The 22,590-nt window shown below is 45.5% G+C and overlaps 1 protein-coding gene and 1 pseudogene across 2 annotated transcripts in view; one reads left to right on the top strand and one right to left on the bottom strand.

Annotated features, from left to right (window-relative positions):
• LOC309630263 (heterogeneous nuclear ribonucleoprotein R pseudogene) overlaps positions 1 to 22,590 on the bottom strand; it is a 499,447-nt pseudogene that overhangs the window by 287,629 nt on the left and 189,228 nt on the right. The window lies entirely within an intron of this gene.
• LOC309631022 (small ribosomal subunit protein uS8) lies at positions 16,705 to 17,163 on the top strand. The gene has a single exon (XM_082396930.1). The coding sequence runs from the start codon at positions 16,730 to 16,732 to the stop codon at positions 17,120 to 17,122; it is 393 nt and encodes a 130-aa protein (XP_082253056.1). The 5' UTR covers positions 16,705 to 16,729; the 3' UTR covers positions 17,123 to 17,163.

Genomic DNA, 22,590 nt, shown 5'->3' with positions numbered 1-22,590 from the left:
TCGTTCTGTGTCTGGCTTAGTCAAATATTTTTAGCTGTGGCTGTTTTTACTTGGGCTATAGAGACCTGGCTTTTCTGTTTTCTCTGGAGGAGAGACGGGAAAGAAGTCAGCAAAATGAACTTAAACCTTGCCCTTGAGCTCCCGCCAGCCGTGCCTGTGCTCTCCGGCTGGGTGTGCCTCTGAAAACTGCTGTGGCGTGGAGGAAAGGAGGAGCCACAGCTCAAATCTCTCAAAACAAACAAGGAAGTGTCCATTGTTTAGGGGCTCAGGCGAATCAGGTCTCTGCTGGCATTTCCTGGCCAGGGTTTACAGGGATCCTGAGAAGGCAGGCATTGTGAAATCGGACGGGAGGGGCTGCCACTGCAGAGCCTGTGGGGAGCTAGAGGGTCTGACCCTGGAGGTTTGGGGCCAGACAGGCCAGAGGCAGCTCTGAGTGTCTGAACTTGTTGGTGGAGTGGTTTTGGGGTTTGTGGGTCTGGAGGTAGCCTGAGGAATCCAGGGGGTTGGGGTCTACACTTCTTTCTTCCTCATTCTATGGAGAATTGATTGTGTACTTTACAGTCACCGTGTTGCACTCACCAAAAGGACCCTCTGGTAGAAATGGCTATTATTATGTGTGTAGGTTTCAGCTCTTTTTATATTATGGAACTGTAATTCTGAAAATGCCATTTCCCAGGGAGAAGGGGTTTGGAGCACCGGCGTGAGTCATTGTACAGGTCACAACTAACATGTACACAGCATTTAAATGGCTTACAAAGCACCTTTCACTGACATGATCTCATTTTTCATCCCAGAGAATAAGAGGAGGTAAATGGCACCAGGAAAGGGTGTGTCATTTATTGGTGTCAGTTAAATGGTGATCATCTCAGATCTGCCCATGGGCCTCAACCCTGAGATATCTCCTTGGCTGCAAAGAGGGACTCAGTAGGAGGTTCCTCCAGGAGCAAGGAAACTTGACCTCTAGGCCAAGGTCTTTTAGTTGATACGTGGAAAATGTTGAGTTGAACAGTAACTTATTTCTTTGCAGGACTTCTCAGAGCTTGTAACATGTTAGTGTGCATTGTGATTCGCCAAGGGGGGCTAGAGCTTGTAATGTTTCTCACACATATTTTACAGTGGAAAAGTGTTTGAGACTGACGTTCCTCAGGATACCGTTTGGGAAGTACCGACTAAACAGGGTGGGTCCCCTGGCCCAGGCAGAGACCGGGACCACCAAAAAGTGGAACCAAAGAGCTTTGCAGAGAGGTAAAGGAAGCTGGAGATCTAAGCAGAATGGTCTGAAGCCCAGAGAAGGAGAGCACATGGCAAGGGGCTCACTCCTGGAGTGAGGATAGAGCAAGTCTGAAGGCAGAATGTCCAGCTGCAGAACTTCCCGCAGTAGTCGGGCTCATCTGAGTGTGGTCAGTGCAGCATCTGCCCTTCCATCTCTACCAGGCTGACAGCAGTGGGATCAGGAAGAGCCCCCATCCCTTCAGGTTCATGGGGAGTCCCTCAAACTGGTCAAACCCTCTCACACAGGAATTCAAGGACACCTCAAGTCATTTAGTCCTGTGGGGATCACACTTGAGAGGAGTCATCAACACAGGCTTGGAAACCCCTCAATCATGTTTTCTGGATGACACGTTCATTCGAATGGGGTTTAATTTTTATTGTGGATAAGCATAAAAGTTGTAGAAATTTTGCTTTCCCAGCCTCTTAAATCAGAGTCACGGTAATAGCTGCCGTTTTGGAGGGCTTTCACTGCACCATGCACTGTCCTGAGCGTTCTATGTCAACGGTTTTACCTGACTCGCACAACAAACCTTTGGGAGAGGTTTTATTACTTTCTTCATTTTACAGATGAGGAAACTGTGTCTTAGAAATGTTAGGTGTCTTGTTGTTGATCACACAGCCAGTAGGTGATGGAGCTTAACCTAAGTAACCTTGGAGGCTCCAAGCTTAACCATGAAAATTTACTGCCCCATTACATGTAGAAAAGATTACTAGTTGCCCCACCTGCCCATTCATTCTCCCCATCTAACTTTCCAGAAGGGTCTGTTTTATTCCAAAAAGCCAAGACTGTATTTCCCGACCTCCCTTTCAGCCTGTTCACTGAGTTGTGAGCAGAAGTCATTGGGCGTAGCTTCTGGGAAGGCTACTTAAAAGGCTACCGGGCTAAGACACACCCTGTTGACCTTTTCTTGATTCCACCTACCTAAAATTTGGAGATGGTGGTAAGAGTTTCAGCAGCCATCTTGGACCATGAGGTGTCCTTGAGGATAGACATCCCCTTGCTAAGGATGACAAAGCAGGAAGGTAGCAGTCCCTGCCAATCATGGAATCAACACACCCACTATGGACTACATACCATCAGAGATAAATTAGTCTTTATTGTATTTAAGCCACTGTTATTTGGACTTTCTTTCAGTTCTGTGAAATGTAGCATATCCTAACAGATTCACCAAGCCATATTTCAAATTGCGCTTCCTGGTCTGAATTTCTAACTGCCTGCCCATCAATGAATAATCTCCTCCATTAAGCCCTGTTTCCTTTCCACACTGCATGCCCCAGGGAAGCATGTTCCCTCCTTGTCTGACTCAAGTCCTAAGTCCCAGGGACCTTTTCCACACCCGCCCGGCCACTCCCTTTCTTCTTTTTTTTTTTTGAATTTTATTTTATTTTATTTTATACAGCAGGTTCTTATTACAGCCTCTCCCTTTCTAAATCCAGCAGTTAATACCCTACCCACACATCTGGCCCTGCATTCTTTTCAGCACCATTCAAAATAGTATTAGGAATGTTTTACACCAATGACTGTTTGAGGAGAAGCATGGTTTAGTGTAAAAAGCACTGACCTGGTAGAAAAATAAGGGGTTGACTCTCCCCTTTGCAAGCAGCAAGGTTGTAAGGGGAGAACTGGTAAGTGATCACTTCCTCCACATGAGCCTGAGACCCCCTGACTCGGCCAGTAATGACTTTTCCGTTTTATGGGAAGCAGATGGGATTTTAATGGGCTGTGACTGTTGTCTGTTTTCTTTAAGCCACATACACGGTGATCTCTGTGCCCCTTCCAGGCAATAGGATAGGTAGTCACAAAAGAGAAGGTGATGTTTGCAAGTTCCTACTTAAACCCTTTGCTTTAGAAATCATGCTGCTTTGCTTTCTTATTCCCCCCAAATAAGAGGAGACCCCAGCCCTCTGTTTTCTAGATGAATCAAGAGAGTTGTGATTGGGTAGTACCACAGTGCCCCCCCCCCCCTTTTTTTTTTTTTACCCTGAAGAAAACAAACAAAAAATGGATCGTTTCTTAACACAATAAATATTAGGATACTCTTAGCAGGGGAAAAACAGGGTAGAGTTTGGACAGAGCAGTGGAGAGGGCTCCTGGGATGGCTGGCAAAATTCTACCCTCCAACTCATTGTGAGTTGGAAGTACTCTCATTATGAGAGTTTTCACTCTATAGTAATTTATGAAGCTATACATTTGCTTTATGTCACTTTCTGTATTTGTTATATTTAACATAAAAGGTTTAAAAAAGGGGGGAGGGGAGAGAGATCACATCTTCCCATTAGAACTGTCTCCTAGTCACGTTCATTTGTAAATAGCGGCAGGATTCTTTAAATCCGCCCCGCCCACTGCCGAGGAAGCAATGCAGGCTCCGGAAAATGGAAGAAGCCCATTTCTGCAGAGAGAGGTGTGACAATAATAATTGTCCAGCTAGTTACAGTTGAAAGAGTATTATATATTTTTTCTTTTCGAATCCTTAGCATGACACCATAAGACATACTTTTAAAAAAAAATATTTTATTTTATATTGGAGTATAGTTGATTTACCGTGTTGTGTTGGTTTCAGGTATACAGCAAAGCGATTCGGTTTTACATGTACATATATCCATTCTTTTTCAGATTCTTTCCCCATATAGGTTATTACAGAATATTGAGTGGAGGTCTTTGTTGATTATCTATTTTATATATATATATATATATATATATATATATACACATATATATAGTAGTGTGTATATGTTAATCCCAAACTCCTAATTTATCCCTCCTTACCATGTTTCCACTTTAGTAACTATAAGTTTGTTTTCAAAGTCTGTGAGTGTGTTTGTTTTGTAAATAAGTTCATTTGTATCATTTTTTTAAGATTCCACATATAAGTGATATCATACGATTTTTGTCTTTCTCTGTCTGACTTCATTTAGTATGATAATCTCTAGGTCCATCCATGTTGCTGCAAATGACATTATTTCATTCTTTTTTATGGCTGAGTAATATTCCATTGTATATATGTACCACATCTTCTTTATCCAGTCCTCTGTCAGTGGACACTTAGGTTGTTTCCATGTCCTAGCTATTGTAAATAGAGCTGCAATGAACATTTTGGTACATGACTCTTTCTGAATTATGGTTTTCTCAGGGTATACGCCCAGTAGTGGGATTGCTGGGTCGTATGGTAGTTCTATTTTTAGTTTTTTAAGGAACCTCCATACTGTTCTCCATAGTGGCTGTATTAATTTACATTCCCACCAACAGTGCAAGAGGGTTCCCTTTTCCCCACACCCTCTCCAGCATTTGTTGTTTTTAGATTTTTGATGATGGCCATTCTGACCTGTGTGAGGCGATACCTCATTGTAGTTTGTTTTGTTTTGTTTTGTTTGCAAATCAAAAGACATACTTTTTTTTTAATACCCATCTTACAGAGGAGGAATCTGAGGCACCGAGAGGCTGAGTAACTTGTAGTTAGGAAGGGCCTGGGTCGGAACTCAAATGCAGACAGTCTGGGTTTCCCTTACCACCCATTTGACCGGGGGATGGGGAGGTGGAGGTGGGGTAAAATCATTGTGGCTACTCTCTCTCTCCGGGTGTCTCGCATTTCCATTTTACTGAAATGAGAATAAAGCACGGTGTTGCCAGAGAGAGAAGATGCTTCTAGTTTTGGCACAGCTAGCATGAGCCAGTTTGGCTGTGCCGACAAGGAGGCCCAAGCTCCCGCTCCCTTCTCGGTGTGCCATGCTCTTGTGACCAACCGTCCCAGTGTGCCCAGGTCTGAGAGATGTCCTCACACACAGGACTTCCGGTGCTAAAATTGGGAACCCTGGGAGAGTTGCTCACCCTAAATGGGCCCCTGCATCAGAGGGATGCAGGAACAGTCTCCCCAGAACAAAGCTCAGGTGACAGCTGGGACACTATGATGCATCCGTGAGCCACAAACCCCCATCAGAGAGCACACCAAGCAAGGAGGAGTTCTGGCCGCTTGGAGCCTGACTAGGGGGCTGCCTGGGATTGAGTCAACTTCCTAATGCGGAAGGCTGAATTAATCCTGACACCTAGAGAAGAAAGAAATTCGATGGTAGCGTAGGAATGGTTTGAATGAGAGCGAAATTTACATTTCTTTATATTGGGCCATAAATCCCTCTTGGACTTCTCATAAGTCTAGACCGTGTTTAATTCTGTCAGTCACCCTGAGCCGGCACCGTGACCTTAGCAGACAAGGATTTGTGCGTGCTGCTATAATCCCTTGCCGGGGAACATAGCTCAGGGCATCCACAAATGTCACAGTCGCCTCTGCAGCTGTTAAGTGATGGGCTCGTTGTCAGGGGGGATGTGATTCAGCAGAGGCCACACGACTTGCCACCAGCATCCTTTTCCTCTGGTCATGTAATGGATAGGAGAGGCAGACGTGGAATTGTAGAGTTGCAGGGGTGGAAGGGACGTGGGAGGAGATGTGCAGCCAGGGCCTTTGGGGGAGGGGCGGTGCTGCAGTGGGTAGTGGGGGCTGGTGGGGGAGCAAGGACATTAAAAATGATCACCCTGTGACTTACTTTCATGCATATTCCTCACTATATTGCCTTTAATATTCATTCAACAATATTTGTTAAGCATCTGCTGAGTATTTAGGCATTGGGGATCAGCAATGGTTATCACAGATGACGTTCATGTCCTCCTGGCCTTATATTCTGGTGGGGGAGCCAACCTTCCGGAGGAGCTTATTTTCTCGTGCCTGGGTCTCACAGTCTTGCTGCCTTTGATGCCTGTTCATTGTAGATTTTATACATAGAATGTCAGCATGTTACCTTCAAGGATCTGTTGCAAAGGTACCATTGTTTGAAGAACATGCTTGGGAAGAGGGACTGGTACAGCCGCTCCCCACTTCTCCCATGAACATCTCTAATCCAATCCTAGGAACGCCAAGGACAACCGTACAGGTTGTGCACTGCACAATGCCATAGGGCACCATACACTTAGAGTACAACAGGTCTGCCTTGACCCGTACAACCTTAGGTGGTACTCCTGCCCAGCAGCATCTACCTAATGCAGAAACCTTATCACTTCATCCTGCCAAGGGATGAGGCCTTTGAATTCATCCCTAAAGATGAGTTTACCCTACTTGACTTCTAGTTTTGAAATCTTGACCTGTCTTTGTTCCTTCTAAAATGCAAATTGATCTTATTACTCTATTCAAACCCCTTTAAGTCAGTGGCTTTCAAACTTCAGTGAAATGCGTCATACGTTACGACCCAGCGCACATATACATGCATACGTACACACATACATACAACTAAAACCTTCCCCCCGCCAGCTACTAACACTGTGTTCTCTTTCCTATTGAGGAAAGTACAGTGGTTGAGAGTAGCCAGTCTCTGGGTTTGCATCTCAGTTCCTCACTTACTAGCCGTGTTAACAAAGCATCACACACTGGGTGGCTTAAAATAGTGGCCATTTATTCTATTACAGCTCTGGAGGCTAGAAGTCCCAAATCCAGGTGTCGGCAGGGTAGGCTCCTCCTGAGAGCTGTGAGGGAGAATCTGTTCATGCCTCCCTCCTAGCTTCCAGTGCCAGCCAGCCATCCTTGGCATCCTCGGCTTATAGCTGCATCACTCTGCTCTCCGCCTCCATCTTTACATGGTGTTCTCCCTGCGCCCGTGTCTTCACATGGCCGTCTTCTTATAAGGATACCAGCTGTGTTGGATTAGGGACCACCCTACTCCAGTATGACCTCATCTTAACTAATGACATCTACAACACCTTATTTCCAAATAAGGATCCATTCTGAGGTAGTGAGGGTTAGCAAATCTGTTTTGAGAGGGACACAATTCAACCCCTAACAGGCCTTAGGCAAGTGCTTCAGTTTCCTCATCTGCAAAATGGAGATAACGGTGGATCAATGAGTTAATAGTGAATACATAAAACTCTCAGAAATGTGCCATGACTGACTGTAGTAAGTACTATTTACAAATTTGCCATTATTTTATTTTTATATGCTGGTTATGAACCACTGTATTGATTTCACAACCACATTTTAAAGATCATTGCTCTAAATGTACCTGACCCATGGCAGTCAGAATAGAATTCCAACTCCCCCACGTGGTTTCCGTGGTCTTTGTGATGGGCCCCTGCTAACCACCCAACGGGATCTATCTGGGTCTCCTGTTCCAGGGTGAACTTCTCTCAGTTACCTGAATGTCATAATCACTCTTGCTCCCGGGGCTTGCATGCAAGCTCTCATTCTATTCCTACCCCTAATCATCTGGAAAACTCCTACTTTATCTCTCAAAGAGCACCTCCTCCAGGAAGTCTTCCCTGACCACCAAATATGGGTCACTGCCCTACAGTTCTCCCTGCATAGCACCTACACACTATACTGTTAATGCCAGTTTACTTGTCTGTAACCTCCCCTACAAGCTCCCCAGGAATGGCATCTGTCTTAAAAACTACTGTATGCTCAATACCAACTACAGTGCCCAGAAAATACTCTTGGTTGCCTACCAATAGCCATTTCTTCCCTTCTGTCTTTACTAATTGATTTTGTTCTGGTATCAACAACTCTGGAAGACTAAGGGACATCTTAGGGTGAATAATGACTGGTCCATTCCATTCACAGAAACCCATTCATCTCACCAGGAACTGATTTAGGGAGGGGTGAAGTGACCTGCTTCTGGTCCATGAGACAGGACGGAAGGTCAGCTGGGGCAACTTCTGGAAAACAGTTCCAGGAGAATTCTGAAGAGTCTTGTGAGAGGAAAGAGCCCAGGCCTGCCCCCAGGTGAGTGGAGTGGCAGTCGTCCTGAAGCCATGGTGGGAGAGGCACCGGGACAGAGGCGAACTGGCTGAGGATGGCGGAGTCAAAGTAGGGAAGGAATCGAGTCCCTGATAATTTTGCTAAGACTCCACAGTCACCCGCCCTAGAACTGCCCTGCCTGCGGACTGCTTGTTATGAGATAATACCTTTTCCTTACTGTTTACTGCCATTTAGGTGAGGTTTTCTGTCACTTGCAGCTGAAAGCAGCATAACTGATACAGGTACTCAGGAAATGTTCTTGAATGAATGTGTTTATAAGCTAAACATGCTAAAGAGGGAGAAGAGAGGAGAGAACTAGAACGTTCACTGTCTAGAGCCAGGTAGGAGAGGACTTGCACGCACGTTACTTTATTTACTCTTCACAGCAAACTGGTAACCGCAGTAGTTTCCCCTCATATTAGAGATGAGGAAACTGAAGCTCAGAGAAATTGTATACCCTACCCAAGGTCACAGAGTTGGTAAGCACTGGAACTGGGAAACATTTCCCTACTGTTTTATGAGGACTTAGTTCAACATCCAAGCTGAGAGTTCTCATCGATAGTACAGGGTTTTTTTTAATTCCTTTTTCCTTCTTCTTTCATTTCCACTTACCGTTGAATTTTTGCCTGCTAGTTTAGAAGTTAAGCGATCTAATTTTGATCTTATCCAGGTCACTTCTGACTTTTGACCCACACTCATGTTTATTTACCCCAATTAACTTCTCCATCCCATCACTATATCTGTGTTCCCCTCCAGAGTAGGGTGTATCACCCCTCCTCTGAAAGCAGGGCCCAAGGGACCTGATCCAAGGACAATCCTAACTTCTCTGCTACCTCACATCAAGTTCCTATTGGAGTTTCTCCAGGGCTGCCAGCAGCCCACACTAGTTTGCCAGCTTGGCAGGAAGCCTGGGGATAGGAAATGAATCCCATGTAGATCTAATTCCAAAACACATTATTTGCACTATACTATGAGGCCTGTGTGGACACACGTAGCCTACAGGTATATTCTACTAGTAATCTTAGAAACAACAAAACTCATTCGTTCAGCTTTCTGCAGCCCTTTTCTTCTCCCCGGGGTGGGACTAAGCAACAGGCACAGAGAGCGCAGTCTTTCCTTTACCCGCCAGAATGTCTGCTTCTCGAAGCCAACATTTCACAGATGAATGCCATAGAAAATGCCTTAGCTGCATCCAGGGAATTTCAAGTGCTTTCCTCCTGTTTCTGAGGGAAAACAAACAAACAGAAACTGTCCTTTCTGCAGAGAAGCCCCCAGGAATTGGCTGTATGGAGGGCCTCCTGAGCTGGCAATCATGTGCCCTCTAGCGGTCATCTGGAGGAAGTCCCACCCATTGGTCGTTCCTGCGGAAAATCTGCAGGGAGTGTGGGATTCAAACACACAGAATGCCTCAGAACACTTTAATAATAAACTTTAATGGTGGAAAGCCACTTGCTTTAGAGTTTTACTTAAAATACCAAGTACAGGTCACGGGTGTTAAAAGGGATATCCAAGCTGTCCACAAATCCCCGGCAGGTTTCACTGAAGTTGCCCCGGCACTGGCCTCCCAGCCCTGAGCCCCTAAAGCTTGGATGGGTTCCCGAAGCAAGGGTGCTGAGCTGGAGGAAATCCACTTGCCAGAATTCCTCCCGGGAAGGGAAGGCTGTTTCTGATGGGAAAATATTTGATAAGAAGCGGAGACCTGAGTGGACAGAATGGTTCTGGCTAGACCCCGGGGGAGGATCTGTTTGTTTGTGGTTGCTTTGTTTTTATTGCAGCCTAAGAAAGGGAAGAAGAAAAGGACAAATGAAAAAGTGGGAAAGCCAGGTGAGGGAAGGCTGCCCACCCCTCCACGTGTGAGCCCTCCCAGGGCTGGGCCCACTACAACCCTACCAAGCCTTCAGATGAGTCTCTAAGGCCTGCTAATGAGTCAGGGGGTCCCTTGGGGCATCTCAGAAGGGGAGCTGAACTCTGCATCGGAGTCAGTGCAAAAGTGAAAATAGCACGTGGGCACAGGAGTGGGCTGGCCTGGAGAAGCACAAGGAAGCAAGCCCCATGAGCTCACAGGTATCAGGGGAAGGGACTGGACCATAATTATCCAAGTTTAACCAGATTTAAACTTGGATAATTAAGTCATGGGGGGAGGGGAACCCTAGTGGGTAAAGTTGCAGAGGCATAAACTTGGTTAAAGCAGATGTTCGGGCTTGGGTGTTCAGAGACAACTACCCACCTAAATAGCAACTCCAGCCTGAATGCCAAAATTCACATCATAATAGCAACAGCAAGATACCTTGGGGCTTCCCTAGGGGCACAGTGGTTGAGAATCTGCCTGCCAATGCAGGGCACACGGGTTCGAGCCCTGGTCTGGGAAGATCCCACATGCCGTGGAGCAACTGGGCCCGTGAGCCACAATTACTGAGCCTGCGCGTCTGGAGCCTGTGCTCCGCAACAAGAGAGGCCGCGATAGTGAGAGGCCTGCGCACCGCGATGAAGAGTGGCCCCCGCTTGCCACAACTAGAGAAAGCCCTCGCACAGAAACGAAGACCCAACACAGCCATAAATTAATTAATTAATTAATTAATTAATTTAAAAAAAAAAGATACCTTGATGATGGTCCATCTCAACTCAGAAATGACAAATGTGACATTAGGGTTCAAGAACAGAGCCTGTGATCTCAGAATGATGTAATAAGCTGCTGAAAAGCCTTCAGATTTAGTTATTTAAATTTCCCAAGGTAGGGGGCGGGGTGTGTGACAGAGAAGATAGACCCAGATGGGCACCCCAGATCCAGAGACTTGTCTGTTGGAACATGACAAATGAGCAGCAGATCTAGGACTCAAACCCAGGTCTTTAATTGCAAATCCCACATTCTTCTCCTAGCCTACCTTGCCTCTCCCATACAGAAAGCCCATTTTTATTGTTGTTGGTTTTTTTTTTTATGGTGAAATAACTTCAGTTGAGAAAAGCTCAATAGTCAAATCCTTCTCTCTGATGTAATCTACTACCTTTCTATTGGCACTAGAAAAATCAGTGTTATAACAGCCCTAAAACTGCCAACACGTCTGAAAAATATTTAGCTCTTCGTCCAAGGATGGGAACCAACTGACCAAATAAAGCCAAAACGAAGTACCTGTAACTGCTCTTCCCCACGTCTTTCATGTGTGCCTGGAAACAAATTTTATATTCCTTTCCATGGAGATTTCTTTCTCTAAAATAATCCAGGTATGTGGCTTCTTAACACGCATCACCTTACACACGGACACATTGAGAACAGGGTGGGATCTTATTTATCTTTGCCTTCCCAGGGCCTAGCATCTTTTTGACACCTTTTGGTGAATGGAACGTGGACAAATGCTCTGAAGTGGGCAGCAGGAGGAAGTATGCAGAATTTTACAGCAAGAGACAAGGAGTGAAAAGAAAGGGCTAAGTCACACAGGGGCACACCTTCACCTTGTCAATAGTGAGAGCATTGCACGCCAGAGTCACAGTTTCCCCGGAAGGCTTACATTTATTGTATGATGATTCACGCAGATGCCTGCAAGAGCTCTTTTCATCCTCCGGACTGACTTGTGCAGGCACGATAAAGCGAAGACAGTTTGGAGTCATTTTCTTTGTTTCTCCAGTAAAAGAGGTGGATTTACACAGCCTCTCTTCTCCAAAGAGCTCAGCATGCTTGCCCATCTGGTGTCTCGTTTGTCTTCCTTTGAAGACTTCCTGTGACGTCAATAAAGTGTTTAGCCCAGGGCAGGTGAGAGAGTATGTAGGCTTATTCCTGCTCACCACTGGGGGGGAGCCTGTGACCCTCCAGTCACACATTCAGGCAGCAGACACCTATGGCCCACCTGAGTGGCCAGAACCGCTCTGCAGGTACTAAGGGATCTCTGTCCACAAGCAACCGCAGCCTGCCAAGTCTAACAATGGAGAGAGACACGCGAACACAGAATTACAGTATAGAATTACAATATAGTGTGATTAAGGGCAGTGCTGCAGGAACGGATCAGGTATGGGTACGGAGAGTCTGGAGTGGGCATAAAAGGAAAGGGGTTATTGAAGAGTTTAAAAAGTAGACCTTCAGCATAAATCATAGTAAGTGAAATAACTGGAAAGATGGTATTCAATTCTTTCTAATTAGTTAAGTTAATTAAATCAGACTTTCCACTCTCCAAAATGACTGCCTTATATGTTTTCTATGCTCGATTGGCAATTTTGGCTGAAAGGACTAAACAATGCTTTGCTTAATAATCACAAAGTAAATAGAAAAAAACTTCCCTGCAAGAAAAGTAAAACTTCAAATAGCAAGTGTTAATGAGGATGTGGAGAAGTTGGAACCCTTGTGCATTGCTGGTTTGAATGCAAAATGGTTCAGCTGTTGTGGAAAAGTTTGGCAGTTCCTCAAGAAGTTAAACATAGAATTACCATATGACCCAGTAAATCCACTCTTAGACATATATACAAAAGAACTGAACGCCAGTACTCAAACAAATCCCTGTACACGCACGTTCAGGGCAGAACTATTCCCATGGCAGCACCACCCATATTAGTGGAAACAACCCAAACGTCCATCAACGGATGAAAAGATACACAAATTCTGGTACATCCATCTGGTGAAATATTACTCAGCCATAAAAAGGACCGAAGTGCGTTAGCACTATGTACTTTCTGCTACAACTTAGGTGAGCCTGGAAAACATTACGCTGAGTGAAAGAAGCCAGACACAAAAGGTCACATCTTGTGTGATTCCATTCATATGAAATATCCAAGATATGCAAATCCATAGAGACAGAATGCAGATTGGTGATTGCCAGGGGCTGGGAGAGTGTTGAAAGGGGAGTTTAATGAGGATAAAGTTTTATTTTGGAATGCTGGGAATGTTTTGGAACTAGATGGAGATGGTGGTTGCATAACATTGTGAATGTACAAGATGCCATGAAATTGTTCACTCCAGAGTGGTTCATTTTGTGTTATATGAATTTCAACCTTAATTTTTTTTTTTTTAAGTAAAGCTTGAGCCAAGAGGTGACTGGGAACAGGAGGACAGCAGGATCTTGACAAATGGCTGGGAGGAGGACATTTGAGTCAAAGAATCATGTGTAAGAGAGAAGCAGCACAGAACAGAGGGCATGGGTGGTGTGTCTGGGTGGTGGAAGCAGACCTGTGTGCTGGGTGGGAGTCCCAGGGGGAGGTAGGCTTAGAGAGAGCTCTACTCAGGAGTAGAAAATTAGACGGCACATAGTTCACAGCTATATTTGCATTAAGTCCCTGTGTCCTGTCACAGGCGTTTCCAAATGCTTAGATAAATGACTGAGGAGGGTAGGAGTTGGTGGGACCTGGGCGGGGGGTAGGGTACCCCAGTACTACACAGAGAAGACCAGTCCTCACCTGAGACCAGGACAAGATTTTTCTCAGAAACTCTCAGCTCTAGGTCTGTCTCAAACCACTACTGGAACAAATGAGGGATGGAGGCCCCGGACTTGGAATCCATAGGGCAGGGCCGCAGCCATCTTCGCTGGGGAACGTTCTCAGACCTTTAAGTTACAATCCAGGGCAGAGGTTCTTAAGCTTTACTGTGCCACGGACCTCCGGGTGCTTCTTCGTTAACAGAAACTGTGCAATAACATAATCCAGTGACGGTTCTAATAATTACGCTGTAGTGATAAGTACCAGTGATAAACCTAGATATCTGCAACATCTGTAATGTGATACAAAAATATCCATGATTGCTCCAGCTAAAAAAGTCATAGGATTTACTGACTGTGGTGTGGTTTGTTGTCTCTATTCATGACTGTAGCAGATGCTGAATTTCAGTGAGAGGCTGATAAAAATAAAGGTGTGTTTCACGGATCCCAGCTTAAGACCCCTGTATTACAACCCGGAAGGGAGGTTGTGGAGCGACAGCTAAAACTCTCCTCCTTCAAACGGGTTGGTTATCACTGGTGTCTGACAAAAAGAATTGAGGCATTGTGCACGGCTGGGTTGGTTGACCCAATGGAGCTATTGGGTCTCATCGAGGCTGGACAGCAGGCAAGGGGAGATGTGATGAGCTGAAGGAGGGAGGGGTGGGGAGGAGGGTGCTGGGGAGGGAGAGATTTCAAAGTGCATGGTCCGTGGGAGGGAGACATCCAGGCGGCCCTTAGGTTTCTCACCTGCTTCTGTGTCTGGGCGCTCGAGGGTATCTGCAGTTTCCTCCGTGTAGAACTGGTCCAGCCAGTTCCACTCAATGAGGTTTGTGTACCACCAACTGAGAAGGGTTTAGTAATGACATCTTTGCTCACGTAGCTCTGTGTGTGTGTGTGTGTGTGTGTGTGTGTGTGTGTGTGTTTAGGGGTGGGACATATATAGGAAAAAGTCCCCAGAAATTGCTCTTATCAGGCAAATGGTAGAAGAGGGAGAAACCCAGCTCAGTGCAGTGTGCCTCTCATTCTACCCTAACAACCAAAATGCAAGCCTGCCGCCTGGTTTAAAGACCCTCATTCTCTTGTAGTGGCTTCATGGGGCATCTAGAAGGAATGGCTAATAAATGTGTGCCTTACACTCCGTCCTGGCCCCCTGCCCCTCCCAGGATTACTGCAGCTGCCTCCTCAGAACACCCCCAAACCCCTGTTCTCCCCCTGCTTTGTACTCTCCGCCTAAATGTCATCACTTTTCAACTTGCCTCCAAAGCCCAACGTGACCTGGGTCCAAGGACCTCCCTCTAGCAGCCTCATCCTTAGTCATTCCCACCACCCTCGCTGGACCACCCAGCAGCTCTGGGCCACCAGGCTCTCGTTTTCCCGGATGGGCCAGGCTCTCTTGCCTCCAGACCCTTCTCTACTGCTCTGGCCCCTCTCAGGTCTGTCTCCACCAGCAGGTGAAGATGGGAACTGTGTCTCATTGATATGAGTTTAGCCTCAGCGCCAGGAGAGAGTCGGTGCATATTTGTTGAATGAATTAACATTTGAGTGACAAATTAACACTCACTAAATACAACAGAATGTAGCTGTTTGGGTCTTGTATTAGTCTGCTTGGGCTGCCATAAGAAAATACCACAGATCTGGTGACTTCAACACACAGACACTTATTTTCTCACAGCTCTGGAGGCTGGAAGTCCAAGATCAAGATGTGGACAGGTTTAGTTTCTCCTGAGGCCTCTTTCCTTGGCTTGCAGATGGCCATCTTCTTGCTGTGTCCTCACCTGCCTTTTCTCTGTGTGCACATCCCTGATACCTCTCCCTCTTCTCATAGAGACACCAGTCCTATCAGATTAGGGCTCACCTCATTTTAACCTAATTACCTCTTTAGAGACCTTATCTCCAAATACAGTCACATTGTGAAGTACTGAGGGTTGGAACTTCAATATATGAATTTGGGGGGAGGGTGGGCATAATTCATCCCGTAACAAGTCTGGAGCAGTTTATTGAGCAGAGTAGATTGCCCTGTGGCAATATAATGCATTTGCACCCCTCTTCTGCCCCTACTCCCTATGCTGTCATCTAAATATCATAATAAGTATAAAGCCCAGAAAAGTGAGACTGAGAATCTTGGGCCCAGCCCTTGTCTTTCCAGGGCAGTAGCTTCCTTAGCAGACTTCTCCCTAGCGGGGCTGGAGCCATCGGGGTACTTAGAGAACCTTGCACAATCACACTTTCTCAAAATCGAAGAAAGGCTCTTAGAAAACTTTCAAATCAATTTGAAAATAACTGAACAGGTACTAACCACCAAACTAGAGACACATTTTGTCTTCATATTCACTGGAGACCTACTCAGAATGCAAAACCCAGAAGACCTTGGGAGAATCAACCACAGCGTTTGGTCCTTCCAGATGCCCAGGGTGCGGGCTTCTCGGCTCCGCTGGGTCTTGCTGCCCTGCAGCTCTAGGCCCTCCTCTGACTGGCTTCTTTGGTGCTGCTGGCCAGGCAGGCAGTGCTGGTGCTGCAGAAAACATTCAGCTTGAAGTTTTGTTATGGACTGAATCATGGCCCCTCAAATTCATGTGTTGAAGCCCTAACCCCCAATGCGGCTATATTTGGAGATAGGGCCTTTAAGGAGGTAATGGAGGTTAAATGAGGTCATGAGGGTGGGGCTCTAATCCAATAGCAGTGGTGTCCTTATAAAAAGAGGAAAAGACACCAGCGCTCGCTCTCCACGCATGCACAGAGGAACGGCCGTGTGAGGACACAGTAAGAAGGAGCCATCTACAGGCCAGGAAGAGAGTCTTCACCAGGAACCAAACTTGGACTTCAAAACTGTGAGAAAGGGCTTCCCTGGTGGCGCAGTGGTTGAGAATCTGCCTGCCAATGCAGGGCACACGGGTTCGAGCCCTGGTCTGGGAAGATCCCACATGCCACGGAGCAACTGGGCCCGTGAGCCACAATTACTGAGCCTGCGCGTCTGGAGCCTGTGCTCCGCAACAAGAGAGGCCGCCATAGCGAGAGGCCCGCGCACCGCGATGAAGAGTGGTCCCCACTTGCCGCAACTAGAGAAAGCCCTCGCACAGAAACGAAGACTCAACACAGTCATAAATAAATAAATAAAAAGAACGTGAATTTCTAAAAAAAAAAAAAAAAAAAAAAATTGTGAGAAAATAAATTTCTGTAGTTTAAGTCACCCAGGTTGTGGCATTTTTTATGGCAGCCCAAGCAGACTAGTATAATCTTATAAAACATCAAGAATCCCAGGTTCCCTTTCCGCCATCTTTCCGTGCCGCCATAATGGTGCGCATGAATGTCCTGGCTGATGCTCTCAAGAGTATCAACAATGCCGAAAAGAGAGGCAAACGCCAGGTTCTTATTAGGCCGTGCTCCAAAGTCATTGTCAGGTTTCTCACTGTGATGATGAAGCATGGTTACATTGGCGAATTTGAAATCATCGATGATCACAGGGCTGGGAAAATTGTTGTGAACCTCACAGGCAGGCTAAATAAGTGTGGAGTGATCAGCCCCAGGTTTGACGTGCAACTCAAAGATCTAGAAAAATGGCAGAATAACCTGCTCCCGTCCCGTCAGTTTGGTTTCATTGTACTGACAACCTCAGCTGGCATCATGGACCATGAAGAAGCAAGACGAAAACACACAGGAGGGAAAATCCTTGGATTCTTTTTCTAGGGATGTAATACATAACGTGCAAATAAAATGCCTCAGAGGACTCTGGTGCTTCCCTCAGTCGTTTTGAACTTTGTACAGCAGAGTAGTAAGAGCGTCTGCGGGAGTGTACAGCCTTTGTGTTAATTGGTGAATGCTGTTTCCTTGACGTAGAAGAAAGTTTTGACTTGGGATAACTTTGGCCATCACCCTTGTGGCTCACCAGAGGAGGGTGTGTCTGGCCCTGGATGGTTGACTGTGGGTTGGGGGCCAGGTGGTGAAGCTGTCCCTTTCTGGAGTCTTACATTAGCCCTGGAAGGAGTGGTGCCTTTCCTATTTTTAGCTTGACAGAATACACATTTCAAGCCCTAAAAAAAATAAAAAATAAAAAAAAATAAAAAAAAAAAAGAATCCCAGGTCCCACCCCAGACCTGGTGACTGAGAACCTGCATTTTAACAGGTTCATTCATGAGCACATTGCAATTTGAGAAGCACTGTCCTGGAGCACCTACTGTCTTAAAACTCTATTCTGCTTTAGATACAATAAAATGGGCCACTCAGGAACCTCAGCTATGCTGACAGCTAACAGATAAACAAATTGGATGAAATGTTTTTTATGACAGAAACACGCAACTGGTGTGGACGTCTGATGCTTTTGTCTGTCCAGCACTCCTTTTTCTGTTGGAAAACTAGCCCATTCCCTGTGGCTCCCACAGTGCTTGTCATTCACAGAGCGCCATCAGCCACCTGTCCACAGGTATGGACACCTGACCCAGGGTTGGCCAAGCCTGGTACCTCATGTGCCTGTCCACTATGATTTGTCAATGCATATGACCAAACAGGTCCAAGCAGACTCCCTTGAGATTTGATATGTGGATGCTGAGAGAGAGAATGTCTTTCTCTTTTGGATCATAAACTGTAAGGACATAGGCTTAGAGCTGCCAGACCTCAGGAAAAAAAAGAGACCAACTTGCAAAGAAAACCAGAGATGAGATGGTTAAGAGAGACCCCTGACAGCATCGTTTGGACCCCCCTCCTAAGTCCAGCTGCACCCTTGGAGTTACCAGTTCTATAAGCCAATGTGTGCTTGCGCTCGGTAGAGATGGATTTCTGGTACATGCAACCAATAGATTCAGGTATTAGGCACAGTTCCCCTCACAGACCCTGATTGCTATAAAGCAATATTGAGTCCAGAGGTTGGCCAATCTAGTACCCACACATTTTAACGTTACACGCCAGGCATGAAGTGGTGGGCTGGGGATACCGACGTGAAGAAGGCGCAGCCTCTGCCTTCAAGTTGCTGACAGTCTGGATGGGGGCTAGCGGAGATTGAGAGATGTGCGCGAGTCATGCATTAAAGGTGCTAAGTGCTGTCGTGGACTATGGGCAAAGTTTCGGGTGAATATAGGGGAGGAAGGTAGAAACCTCACAAGAGAACCAACAACAAGCTAAGGCTTCACAAAGGAGTTAGCATTTGAGCAGAACCTCAAAAAGCAGGCATGTCCCAGGAGTTTGATATGGAGAATGAGGAATTCGCATGTGTAAAAACAAGGATCTGTGAAACACTTGTGGGTCCCCTGGGACTTGCTCACAGAGGGTGTGGTTGGGGAGGAAGGCAGACGATGAGAGTTGAGACTGCGGAGACAGGTTCAATGATGTTGTGAAAAGACCGTGTCCAGCCATGGAATCGGATCTAATCCTTAGGCAACAAGGAGCTAATGTGGGTTTTTGAGCAGAGAAGAGTTGTGAGCAGATTTGTAAATCAGTAAGATCCCTCTACAGGTTAAATGGGATCATTAAACTATGAACCCCTGGATGGCAGAAATGTCTCCAGTACATGGTAGTAGTTAATAAAAATTTATTGAATCAGGAGACAATGACAGACTCAATGGAGGCAGTGGCACTAGAAAAAAGGGAACAATTTTTTTTTAAAATTTTATTTATTTATTTATTTATTTATTTATGGCTGTGTTGGGTCTTCGTTTCTGTGTGAGGGCTTTCTCTAGTTGCGGCAAGTGGGGGCCACTCCTCATTGCGGTGCGCAGGCCTCTCACTATCGCGGCCCCTCCCGTTGCGGAGAACAGGCTCCAGACACGCAGGCTCAGCAATTGTGGCTCACGGGCTTAGTCACTCCGCGGCATGTGGGATCTTCCCAGACCAGGGCTCGAACCCATGTGCCCTGCATTGGCAGGCAGATTCTCAACCACTGCGTCACCAGGGAAGCCCTTAAAGTAATTTCTTTTTTTTTTTAAATCTATTTATGGCTGTGTTGGGTCTTCGTTTCTGTGTGAGGGCTTTCTCTAGTTGCAGCAAGTGGGGGCCACTCTTCATCGCGGTGCGCTGGCCTCTCACTATCGCAGCCTCTCTTGTTGCGGAGCACAGGCTCCAGATGCGCAGGCTCAGTAGTTGTGGCTCACGGGCCCAGCCGCTCCACGGCATGTGGGATCTTCCCAGACCAGGGCTCGAACCCGTGTCCCATGCATTGGCAGGCGGATTCTCAACCACTGCGCCACCAGGGAAGCCCTAAAAAAAAAAGGGAACAATTTTGAAAGACATTTTTGAGTTAGAATCAATAGAACTTATCAACAATTAGGGAGGAAAAAAAGGAAAGAATTAAGAATGATGGTGAATCCGGGGTGCAGACGCCTGTCAAGCTCAGGCGGAGTCCCTGATAAAAAATCTGAAAGAGAAATTAAGGAAACACTCCCATTTACCATTGCAACAAAAAGAATAAAATACCTAGGAATAAACCTACCTAAGGAGACAAAAGACCTGTATGCAGAAAACTGTAAGACACTGATGAAAGAAATTAAAGACAATACAAGCAGATGGAGAGATATACCATGTTCTTGGATTGGAAGAATCAACATTGTGAAAATGACTCTACTACCCAAAGCAATCTACAGATTCAATGCAATCCCTATCAAACTACCAATGGCGTTTTTTTTCAGAACTAGAACAAAAAAATTCACAATTTGTATGGAAACACAAAAGACCCCGAATAGCCAAAGCAATCTTGAGAAAGAAAAACAGAGCTGGAGGAATCAGGCTCCCTGGTTTCAGACTATACTACAAAGCTACAGTAATCAAGACAGTATGGTACTGGCACAAAAACAGAAATAGAGACCAATGGAACAGGATAGAAAGCCCAGAGATAAACCCACGTACATATGGTTACCTTTGATAAAGGAGGCAAGAATATACAATGCAGAAAAGACAGCCTCTTCAATAAGTGGTGCTGGGAAAACTGGACAGCTACATGTAAAAGAATGAAATTAGAACACTCCTTAATACCATATACAAAAATAAACTCAAAATGGATTAAAGACCTAAATGTAAGGCCAGACATTATAAAACTCTTAGAGGAAAACATAGGCAGAACACTCTATGACATAAATCACAGCCAGATCCTTTTTGACCCATCTCCTAGAGAAATGTAAATAAAAACAAAAATAAAGAAATGGGACTTCAGGAAACTTAAAAGCTTTTGCACAACAAAGGAAACCATAAACAAGAAGGAAAGACTACCCTCAGAATAGGAGAAAATATTTGCAAATGAAACAAGTGACAAAGGATTAATCTCCAAAATATACAAGCAACAGATGCAGCTCAATATCAAATAAACAACCCAATCCAAAAATGGGCAGAAGACCTACATAGACATTTCTCCAAAGAAGATATACAGATTGCCAACAAACACATGAAAGGATGCTCAACATCACTAATCATTAGAGAAATGCAAATCAAAACTACAGTGAGGTATCACCTCACACCAGTCAGAATGGCCATCATCAAAATATCTACAGACAATAAGTACTGGAGAGGGTGTGGAGAAAAGGGAACCCTCTTGCACTGTTGGTGGGAATGTAAATTGATACAGCCACTGTGGAGAACAGTATGAAAGTTCCTTAAAAGACTAAAAATAGAGCTACCATATGACCCAGCAATCCCACTACTGGGCATATACCCTGAGAAAACCATAATTCCAAAAGAGTCATGTACCGCAACATTCATTGCAGCTGTATTTACATTAGCCAGGACATGGAAGCAACCTAAGTGTCCATCAACAGATGAATGGGTAAAGAAGATGTGGCACATATATACAATGGAATATTACTCAGCCATATAAAGAAATGAAACTGAGTTATTTGTAGTGAGGTGGATGGACCTAGAGACTGTCATACAGAGTGAAGTAAGTCAGAAAGAGAGAAATACCGTATGCTAACACATATATATGGAATCTAAAAAAAAAAAAAATTGTTCTGAAGAACCTAGGGGTAGGATAGGAATAAAGATACAGATATAGAGAAAGGACTTGAGGACATGGGGAGGGGGAAGGGTAAGCTGGGACGAAGTGAGAGAGTAGCATGGACATATATGCACTACCAAATGTAAAATAGATAGCTAGTGGGAAGAAGCTGTGTAGCACAGGGAGATCAGCTCAGTGCTTTGTGACCACCTAGAGGGGCTGGATAGGGAGGGTGGGAGGGAGATGCAAGAGGGAGGGGATATGGGGATATATGTATACTTATAGCTGATTCACTTTGTTATACAGCAGAAACTAACACAACATTGTAAAGCAATTATACTCCAATAAAGATGTTAAAAAAAAAAAAAAAGAATTAAGAATGATTTAAGCGATTTCTCTCTAGGGTGACCAGAGAGGTGGAAATAAGAAATTCGTACAGGTTTTCAGGTGAAGATATTGGCTTCACTTTGAACAAATTAGATGTGGGCCTGGGAATCCAGTGTGCACTTTTTGGAAGGAAGTTGGTCTAACAGACCAGGAGCTCACGAAAGTGGTCAGGACAAAAGATGGGAGGGCCTGGAAGTCATCATCACAAAGATGCAGTTCAGAAGAGAGGGTGTTAGTCGAGAGAATTAGCCTCTGAAATGCCAGAAATTGTTCAAATTATGATCCTCCAAAAGAATGTGTCATACTGAAGAACAGCAACGTTCCCCTAGTCCCCATACCCCCAAACAACAGTGGCAAGTGCCTGTACACTACCCGGAGGATAAAATGAGGAAGACTCCAGAAATTTGACTCCCTTGGCACGTCTGGGTCATAAACAAACCAACCATAAGTTTCTGGAGATCCTGGCTGGCAGCCGATGTTGGACCATTTATGAGAAATAGCACCAGCCTCCACTGGACCAGACAACGTTTGAAGTCCTCCTGCCTACCCTTGGATAACCACGGAGCCCGGAGGCCGTCTGGTCTTCTAATTTTCCTGCCAAACTGGCCACACACTCACTCTCCCTCACCAGAAGTTCCTGCCTGCACCTCCACGGGCACTTGGTAAGATGCCATGGTCCTTGTTGGGGGCACACACAGGAGCGCAGGGGGCAGGCGGCCGCGGGAGCCACCAGCCCAGGGCCGGTTGTACCAGTGATTCTCAGCTCAGGTTGAGCTGAGGTTCAGAACCTGATTTGAATATGAACCTATCAGAAAGTAGATAACTTATTGTTATATCCTTTTCCTTTAAAAAAATG

The sequence above is a fragment of the Balaenoptera borealis genome, assembly GCF_965194805.1.
Source record: "Balaenoptera borealis genome assembly, chromosome: 6".
In the NCBI taxonomy this organism is placed as follows: domain Eukaryota; kingdom Metazoa; phylum Chordata; class Mammalia; order Artiodactyla; family Balaenopteridae; genus Balaenoptera; species Balaenoptera borealis.
This window is presented reverse-complemented; position numbering and strand designations above follow the sequence as displayed.